Genomic DNA, 10,555 nt, shown 5'->3' on the forward strand with positions numbered 1-10,555 from the left:
CCAGCAAGAGTTTCGAAAAACCGTGCCAAGTGCCCCAGGCGACTGGCGGGTGCCAAGTGCCCTATGGCCGGACTAAAGACCCAGAGAGACATGCATGCTAGTGGGCTGTAACACTGTTACCTCTCAGGGCTCTTTCTGTTACACCCCACAGGGGGGCGCATTTCATGGCTTGCACTATAAATGTTTTTCAACACACAGCCACTAATGTCCTGAGGCCCCAGGGCACTGGCCCCACTGGCCTGGTCCATAACCCAGCCGAGGCTCCAGGGGGCGCTATCTTGGAGCACCTTCAGCCACCGGCTCATTCCCCCACCGTCAGCTAAGAAGCGCTACTGGGGATCTTTCCTGCATGCTGCCGTTAGACACCACAATGCCTGCTGTCGATGTGCAGCCCCCACAGCCAGCCTTAATGTCTACCGTATACTGTGTACTGTATGGCATTTTCAGGATTTTTTCTTTATGTACTGTGTACTTTTTAAACTTGTTATCCTACAGAAATTTCATTTACTTCTAAAAATGTTTACTTATATTTGTACTGAATCAGCAAAATTTAATTGTCACCTTTGGCAAACAAACCAATAGTCTTTCTCTTTTTTGTCTGATGATACTGGTTCATTATTAAGCCACATAGTTCCATTAAACATGTTAAACTGAAGCCTTCGTCTGAGCATAATCTAATGGATTCATGAGAGTGAAATGATTTAATAAAACAGAAGCATCTGTCTCACGAGACGACAATCTGTTGTTGAGTCATTCCTTAATGGACATGCGGAGGGGAAACAGGCAAACCAGTTTTTTTCCAGCTCTGTGCTGAGGACTGAAATTTAAAATCCACTTTGCAATTAAATGACTTCCAATTCCAGCTCACAAAAAGTCAGGTTTTACAGTAATCCTCATCCATGTACCTCAGATGTTATTTATATAGAATACAGACAAAACTTTTAAATTCTCAAGGTGATGGAATCTGTTAAAGATCAAAATTGGTGCATTCATTATAAATATGTTATTTCCTCATAGCTTGTATGAGTCTCTGTGCCATTTGACTGAGAGTCTGAATGTCATTAACAGTGTTTGTTTAAATGCACATTTACCTTTGATCTGTAGGAAAAGGTCCCTCTCTGAAGACGATTGGTTGCTCCATTGACCTGTCACTCTTCATGGAGACACAGCTGGGTACAGGGGAGTCTGCTCTCTTCATCAGGACACTGTGGGCAGCGAGAGGAAACAAACCCTCATGGTATAAATATAATTCATACAATGGGGACGACATCACACTGCTGTTTAGCCTTCTGCTCTGCCTTCATGTACTTCGATATGCTGTGAAGCTCTTGATGTAAACAGACTTATTTACAGTCGGCTGTTAAGGAAATTGTCTCATCTAAAATTTAGATATTATATGAAACTTTTAGTATGACCGTTAAAAACCTCCATAACTAGACTTGGATGATATTACTTTTTACCTGTTTATATATGTTTTTGTTTGTTTGTTTAGTTTTGTTATGTGGCCATTTTGTATAGGAGGGATGGTCTGTTGCTCGCCTCTAGTATAAAAGAACTGGCTGATTGTGGAAGAAGACGGTGAAGACAGAAGATGGCGAGGTCTTTTTATTAAGCTACACATATTAAAGTGCTGCCCACTGACCAGCCCTAGCTAGGAGCCCAGTTTACTTTTATGTTCTGGCCTGACTATAGACCCAGAGAGACATGCATGCTAGTGGGCTGTAACACTGTTACCTCTCAGGGCTCTTTCTGTTACACCCCACAGGGGGGCGCATTTCAGAAGCAGATCCATCCATTTCTATGCTGATCCAGACCAGATGATTCCTGCTGGGGCCTCTGTGAACATGAAGGGTAAGTAGATGCATAGATAAATACACAATATCGAGTACTCAGCATTTTTACATCAAACTGATGAATTGTGTCTCCATTCTGTTATGTTCCATGTGTAGCATTACACATAGTAAAGAGGTTTAGTGCAAAATTTCACTGCCACATTTTTTATAAATATATGTATAAACATTGTCTCCTGGAGATGACACCTTATGGTGGTGGAGGGGTTTGCGTGTTCCAGTGATCCCAGGAGCTAAGCTGCCCGGGGCTTTATGCCCCTGGTAGGGTCACCCAAGGCAAACAGGTCCTGGGTGAGGAACCAGACGAACTGCGGCTCATTAGACCCCTTATGATGAGTAAAACATGGATTCACGTTTTTCCTCCCCCGGACGAGGGTCACTGCCCCCCCTGGTCGGGCCCCCCCTCCAATGGGCTTATCAACCGAAGGAGGGGCCAAAGGGGTCGGGTGCAGTGTGAGTTGGGCGGTGGGCAAAGGCAGAGACCTTGGCCGTCTGATCCTCAACTGCAGAAGTTGGCTCTAGGGACATGGAATGTCATCTCTCTGGTGGGGAAGGAGCCTGAGCTGGTGAGTGAGGCTGTGAGGTTCGGACTAGACTTTTATGGATGGAATTTCTAGGCACAGCCAGGGCGCTGAGGGTGTCCGGTTTGGTGACCTCAGGATTAGGTCTCTGCTTTTTGCAGATGATGTGGTTCTGTTGGCTTCATCGGAACGTGACCTTCGGCTCTCACTGGGGCAGTTCGTAGCTGAGTGTGAACCAACTGGAATGAGCATCAGCACCTCCAAATCCAAGACCATGGTCCTCAGCCGGAAAAGGGTGGAGTGTTCTCTCCGGGTCAGGGAGGGGGTCTTTCCCCAAGTGGAGTTTAAGTATCTCAAGGTCTTGTTCATGAGTGAGGGAAGGATGGAGCGGGTGATCGACAGGCGGATCAGTGACTGCAGTGGGTGCATGTATACAGCAGTGATATTCCAGCAGACCAGGGGAGGGCAGATGTACTTAAACAAAGTCCATCTACACAGTACAGTACAAAAACCACGACCTCCATCACACCTATCACCCCCCCACCCTCCCCCCGGAACTCAGAATACATGAAGCGGATGTGAGCCGGCTGTTCCAGAAACAGAAATCCAAGAAGCCCCCAGACCAGACGGTGTCTCCCCCTCCTGCCTCAGAACCTGTGCTCATCAGCTGGCTCCCATCTTCACCCGCATCGTCAATAGATCCCTGGAGCTGTGTGAAGTTCCCTCCTGCTTCAAACACTCCACCATTATCCTGGTCCCCAAGAAACCCACCATCACAGGACTGAATGACTACACACCTGTCGCCTTGATGTTTGTGGTCATGAGATCCTTTGAACACCTGGTTTTAGCCCATCTGAAGGACATTACAGGACACCAGCTGGACCCCCTGCAGTTTGCCTACCGGGCAAACAGGTCGGTGGATGATGCAGTGAATATGGGGCTGCATTATATCCTGCAACATCTCAACCGTCCAGGAACTTATGCCAGGATCCTGTTTGTGGACTTTAGTTCGGCTTTCGACACCATTGTGCCTAATCTCCTCTCCTCCAAACTCTCCCAGCTCAGCGTGTCACCAGCTACCTGCCAGTGGATCACCAGCTTCCTGACAGACAGGAAGCAGCAAGTAAGGCTGGGGGGGTCACTTCTGAAACACGGTCCCTCAGTATTGGTGCCCCTGAAGGATGTGTCCTCTCCCCACTGCTCTTCTCCCTCTACACCAATGACTGCACCTCCAGGAACTCAGCTGTAAAACTCTTGAAGTTTGCAGACGACACCATCATTGGACTCATTCAGGATGGTGATGAGTCTGCATACCGGCAGGAAGTGGAGCAGCTGGTACTCTGGTGCAGTCAGCACAACCTGGAGCTGAACACGCACAAGACTGTAGAGATGACAGTGGACTTCAAGAGACGTCCGTCATCACTGCTCCCCCTCAGCATATCAGACAGCCCGGTGTCTACTGTGGAGTTCTTCAAGTTCCTGGGTACCACCATCTCCCAGAACCTGAAGTGGGAGACCAACATCTCCTCCATCCTCAAAAAGGCCCAGCAGAGGATGTACTTCCTGAGACAACTGAGGAAGTACAGTCTTCCACAGGAGCTGCTGATTCAGTTCTACACTGCAGTCACTGAGTCTGTCCTCTGCTCCTCCATCACAGTCTGGTATGGAGCAGCCACCAAACAGGACAGGAAGAGACTGCAGCGGACCGTACAGACAGCAGAAAGATCATCGGTGCCCCCCTGCCCTCCATCCAGGACCTGTCTCTCTCAAGGTCCAGTTGTCTATACAGACGGTTACTGTCTCTAATACTGTCAGTGTGCAGGCTGCCGGCAGGGCTGCCCCTTATCTCCTGGGATCATATGTTATTAATATTATAAAATCTCTGTATGCAGATTCTATGGCAGTTGTCAGTACAGACGGTTACTGTCTGTAATACTCTCAGTGAGCAGGCTGCCGGCAGGGCTGCCCCTTATCTCCTGGGATCACATGTTATTAATATTATAAAATCTCAGTATGCAGGTTCTATGGCAGTTGTCAGTACAGACGGTTACTGTCTCTAATACTGTCAGTGAGCAGGCTGCCGGCAGGGCTGCCCCTTATCTCCTGGGATCGTATGTTATTAATATTATAAAATCTCTGTATGCAGATTCTATGGCAGTTGTCAGTACAGACGGTTACTGTCTGTAATACTGTCAGTGAGCAGGCTGCCGGCAGGGCTGCCCCTTATCTCCTGGGATCACATGTTATTAATATTATAAAATCTCTGTATGCAGATTCTATGGCAGCTGTCAGTACAGACGGTTACTGTCTGTAATACTGTCAGTGTGCAGGCTGCCGGCAGGGCTGCCCCTTATCTCCTGGGATCACATGTTATTAATATTATAAAATCTCTGTATGCAGATTCTATGGCAGCTGTCAGTACAGACGGTTACTGTCTGTAATACTGTCAGTGTGCAGGCTGCCGGCAGGGCTGCCCCTTATCTCCTGGGATCACATGTTATTAATATTATAAAATCTCTGTATGCAGATTCTATGGCAGCTGTCAGTACAGACGGTTACTGTCTGTAATACTGTCAGTGTGCAGGCTGCCGGCAGGGCTGCCTCTTATCTCCTGGGATCACATGTTATTAATATTATAAAATCTCTGTATGCAGATTCTATGGCAGTTGTCGATACAGACGGTTACTGTCTGTAATACTGTCAGTGTGCAGGCTGCCGGCAGGGCTGCCCCTTATCTCCTGGGATCATATGTTATTAATATTATAAAATCTCTGTATGCAGATTCTATGGCAGTTGTCCATACAGACGGTTACTGTCTGTAATACTGTCAGTGAGCAGGCTGCCGGCAGGGCTGCCCCTTATCTCCTGGGATCATATGTTATTAATATTATAAAATCTCTGTATGCAGATTCTATGGCAGTTGTCCATACAGACGGTTACTGTCTGTAATACTGTCAGTGAGCAGGCTGCCGGCAGGGCTGCCCCTTATCTCCTGGGATCACATGTTATTAATATTATAAAATCTCTGTATGCAGGTTCTATGGCAGTTGTCAGTACAGACGGTTACTGTCTCTAATACTGTCAGTGAGCAGGCTGCCGGCAGGGCTGCCCCTTATCTCCTGGGATCATATGTTATTAATATTATAAAATCTCTGTATTCAGATTCTATGGCAGTTGTCTATACAGACGGTTACTGTCTGTAATACTGTCAGTGTGCAGGCTGCCGGCAGGGCTGCCCCTTATCTCCTGGGATCATATGTTATTAATATTATAAAATCTCTGTATGCAGGTTCTATGGCAGTTGTCAGTACAGACGGTTACTGTCTCTAATACTGTCAGTGAGCAGGCTGCCGGCAGGGCTGCCCCTTATCTCCTGGGATCATATGTTATTAATATTATAAAATCTCTGTATGCAGGTTCTATGGCAGTTGTCAGTACAGACGGTTACTGTCTGTAATACTGTCAGTGAGCAGGCTGCCGGCAGGGCTGCCCCTTATCTCCTGGGATCACATGTTATTAATATTATAAAATCCCTGTATGCAGATTCTATGGCAGTTGTCCATACAGACGGTTACTGTCTGTAATACTGTCAGTGAGCAGGCTGCCGGCAGGGCTGCCCCTTATCTCCTGGGATCATATGTTATTAATATTATAAAATCTCTGTATGCAGATTCTATGGCAGTTGTCAGTACAGACGGTTACTGTCTGTAATGCTGTCAGTGAGCAGGCTGCCGGCAGGGCTGCCCCTTATCTCCTGGGATCACATGTTATTAATATTATAAAATCTCTGTATGCAGATTCTATGGCAGTTGTCAGTACAGACGGTTACTGTCTGTAATACTGTCAGTGAGCAGGCTGCCGGCAGGGCTGCCCCTTATCTCCTGGGATCACATGTTATTAATTTTATAAAATCTCTGTATGCAGATTCTATGGCAGTTGTCAGTACAGACGGTTACTGTCTGTAATACTGTCAGTGAGCAGGCTGCCGGCAGGGCTGCCCCTTATCTCCTGGGCTCTTTCTTTATTTATTTGACACCTGGCGAATCAGATCGATGTAATCAGGACATTCAAGGCTTTACCCTCACTAATGTCTCTCACTGCATTTCTGTACATGCTAATGATGTTCTTCTACATTTACGACACCCTGAACATTCTGTGCCTGCTGCTCTGAAGTCTATCGCTGCATTCAGCAGCCTCTCAGGTTATAATATTAATTATGATAAATCTCTGGCTTTGCCTCTGAACGTTCCACCAGACATTATAACACAGTTTACATTCTATATATCTTATACCGCTTTCAAATACTGTACTTGGGTGCTTTTGTTACTTCAGATTTTGATAATTTGTGTCATATTATTTATTCCCCTTTGACTAAGAGACTCTCAGAGGACATGAAGAAATGTTCAGCCTTGTCTACTTCTTTGTTTGGTAGATTTAATGTGGTTAAAATTAACATTCTTCCTCGCTTACTTTATTTCAAAATTTGCCCTGTTATCTTGCTCCCTCCTTTTTTTAAGACTTTGAACACTCAAATTTCTCATTACATTTGGAATAATAAGAAGCCAAGGGTTAAGTATTCTGTTCTCAGCAGACCGACAAACCGTGCCATTGTCTCTTTGCCAAATCTGCTGTTTTATCACTGTCAGCTGAGATATAAACATGATAAGCTGCTTCATGGACAGACAAACCTCTCTATGACTCGATCTGGAGGCCTCAGCCATAATACCAAGGTTACGTAAATCTCTTTCCTTCATTGACAATTTCAATCACATTAGGTCAGTTTCTAACAATCCATTATGTCTCCGATTGCTGAACCCAGATCTCCCCTCTCATGTCAGAGGTCACTGGCTGACAGGCTGGATGTCTAAGGGTCTCATTCATTTCTCACATTTATTTGTTCAAAAACCTGAAATCTTTTGAAGAAATTTCCTTATCATGTGGTCTTTCAAACAGAGAATTCTTTACATTTCTACAGGTCAGACATTTCCTGGAAACTTCATTATGGGAGAATAAAATTAGCCTTCGCTGTGTGTAATAGAGGAGCAGCTATTAAACTGCAGCACTCTTAAGGGAAAATGTCAGAGTTATATGCCCTACTGTCCAATAAGGTCCCTTCTTCTTGGGAAGCCTTGAAATTAGTCTAGGAACGTGACTTAGAAGAAACATTGGAGCAGGATGTACCGTCGTCTGTCTGTACTGACATTTTTCCTAAATGTATTTCTCTTGACAGAATTTTTAAATCTTCCACAGTGTCTCTCTCACTGTGTTCTGCTGCAGAAAATGTCTCCTAATGTCACTAACCTCTGTCCCAAACACAAGGGGCACATGGGTACTTTCCATGTATTCAGGTCTTCAGTTAATTTACAGAAATTCTGCAAAGATCTGCACATTGTTATTTAGTCTATGACTGGAAAACAATTTCTATTGTCTCCAAAGTTTATTTACTGAATGGTCTGGATGAGACCTGAGATGCTTGATGCGACACAAAGTCCTTGCTTTACATTTAGTTTTTTCTTGTAAAATAATGATTCTGCTTTAATGTTCTTCTCTGAAAGTGCCTCCCAAGGATATGTGGCTAAATCAGCCATCAGTTCTTCATCCATTAGAGGAGTTATGATCTTAATCATCAGTCGGACAGTTTCGCTAGAATTCGGTCCTCTGCTTGTTTAGAATCTGCAGACACTAATTGTTTAAATGCTTTTTGTTTCCCTCAAGGCGACACCTGGGTGGGTTTGGTTCTTCTCTTCTTTTTTGTACTTTATTGTTCTTGCAAAACAAAATTAAACATAAAATCAGCCAAGAAGGACAGAAAGCTACTGGATAGTATCTCTGCAGGACCGGACCTGGACACCTCCGCTGTGCACATTGCATGATATATTAATGGAGACAAAAGATCTGAGGAATCACTTACTCAGGTATCATTATGGAAATAATCTTAATTCATGTCTAGAGCTGATACTCTGGGATTCACAGGCAGATGCTGTAGACCCCAAATTAGCATTTTTTAAAAATCAAATTTAGACCCCGTTTCCTCAGAAACTACAGGTTTCTGCACGGTTAACTTTTTTCCTAAAAACTTTATAAACTTATGACCTTGTAATTGATCAATTTAAATTTTATCAGAAATAGCCTTTGTATGCCTCCCTCAACTTGCTCCTCTTAAGGCCCCATAGATAGACAGATGCTGGGTTTGAACTCCTCACCTTCTGATTACAAGCAAACAGGCTTAGCCCACAAACCCACACGCCGCCCCCCCTTTTATTAAACAAGAAAAAAGTAGTGCCCAAGTTGATTGAACAAAGCCCTATTTCTATGGCTCTTTTAGCTTCAGAAGACGCCCTAACAGTCCTTAATTACCTGAATAGTTTGATACTTTAACAGTTTGACTCGGATCGGTAGCGCATGCGCGACTCAAATCCACGGGCGACCCCCCCAAGTTTGTGTCTCTAAAATCACACGGTGTGTTTATTTTCCGGTAAAATGTGTGACTCCCCCCCTCCGTATTTACTCCGCTCGGTGTCCGCGATGTGTGATTCATTTCTGCTCGCTGGCTCTGCTGCGCCCTTTTCGGGACTGATAATAAAGAGCTCACATTTATACAGACACACACACGCACACACACACACACACAACACAATTAACGCCATAAAGCGCCTTGGAATGACTCTGTTGTGAAAGGCGCCATATAAAAATTAAATGTATATTAAAATTTTTATATGGCGCATTTCACAACAGAGTCATTCCAAGGCGCTTTATGGCGTTAATTGTGTTGTGTGTGTGTGTTATATATATATATATATATATATATATATATATATATATATATATATATATATATATATATATATATATATATATATATATATATATATATATATATATAAAATTATGCCCTGCAATGGGCTGGCCCCCCATCCTGAGTAGTTCCCTGCCTCGTGCCCATTGCTTCCGGGATAGGCTCCGGACCCCCCACGACCCAGTAGGATAAGCGGTTTGGAAAATGGATGGATGGCTAGATATATAAAATTAAAACACCACCTTCTGTTATTCAGTTGCGATGTCGGTTGAGTTTGACTTAATGTTTGCCGATTATTAAAATCAGACTTACGTATTATTTGATTTAAACAGTTTAAATACGACTGCAAAGTATGACTACAATTAATCAACATCTTTCAGATTGGAGAACACAGAACAGATCCGTGGTAAAACCTTTGATTTAATAAAATGTTAAGCCTTGAGTTTAACCCGGATTTTTCGGCACACTAACATTACTCCCCAACACTTAAAAAAGAAAAACTTAATATAGCTTCAAAATATTACAGCCTAAGTCCTGGTCCATGTTTACGCAGCACAGTATATTAGGTGAACTCATGGCTGAGCGTAAGTAATTAAATATTATTGATGTTAATTCGAAAACTCTTCTGATACACGTACAGTAACCTACTGTGCTGTACGGACGTATATTTAATGTTTAATTACATGGAAAATTTTTAAATCCTGCTATAAATGTAAGCTGTGTTAAACATATTAATTTTATTAATATAATCTTACCTTGAAACATAGAATATCTTTACATTATTCCAGAATCTTTATAAAATGGCGACTCTGCCTTTAAAATCCCGACACTTCATTTCACTTTCGTTTACAGGCAAGAAATGATCAGCACCGTTTCATGCAAAAAATGCACACAGACTCAGCGGAGTCATGCCCAGCTCGTAAGATCCTCGTGTGTGCCACGCCCCCTGATTATGCACGCGTGCTTCCCCAATCATAACCAGCTGTACCGTGTTGTTTCGCTCAACTCAGTTTCGCTCAGTGCTCAACAAGTACAGGTAATATTTTACAGACAGAACATTAAACAAAACAAGAGTGTGTCCATGCACTTTGTGAGCCTGTCAGCGTGTGTCATCCCCTCCTGTCCCCCGTGGCCTGCGGTATGGTGTGGCTGTGACCAAGTATGACCGGAGAGGCTACCGCCCATGCCAACACCAGCTCTTGTTTGGCCCTGGAGCCACACTGATCCGGCCACAGCCAGACAGCAGAGTTCAGCAGTGAGGGGTGGGGCCACACTGATCTGGCCACAGCCATAAAGCAGAGATCAGCAGTGAGGGGTGGGGCCACACTGATCCGGTCATAACCAGACAGCAGAGATCAGCAGTGAGGGGTGGGGCCACACTGATCCGG

At 44.3% G+C, this 10,555-nt stretch overlaps 1 protein-coding gene across 2 annotated transcripts in view; it reads right to left on the minus strand.

The window, feature by feature from the left end:
* The window catches only part of LOC125721589 (protein NLRC3-like), a 114,956-nt gene extending 104,949 nt beyond the window's left edge, over positions 1-10,007 (minus strand). For both annotated transcript variants that reach the window (XR_007385841.1, XM_048997555.1), the window contains exons 1-3: positions 9,923-10,007; positions 1,735-1,836; positions 1,092-1,205 (exon numbers count right to left, since the gene is read on the minus strand). Coding sequence is in view for 1 of the 2 variants with exons in the window: in XM_048997555.1 (XP_048853512.1) it covers positions 1,092-1,205; positions 1,735-1,796 (176 nt within the window). In the remaining variant the exon portion in view is untranslated. The remainder of the gene's footprint in view (positions 1-1,091; positions 1,206-1,734; positions 1,837-9,922) is intronic.
* Positions 10,008-10,555: the final 548 nt, after the last annotated feature.

Source organism: Brienomyrus brachyistius, unplaced genomic scaffold (assembly GCF_023856365.1).
Source record: "Brienomyrus brachyistius isolate T26 unplaced genomic scaffold, BBRACH_0.4 scaffold34, whole genome shotgun sequence".
NCBI lineage: Eukaryota > Metazoa > Chordata > Actinopteri > Osteoglossiformes > Mormyridae > Brienomyrus > Brienomyrus brachyistius.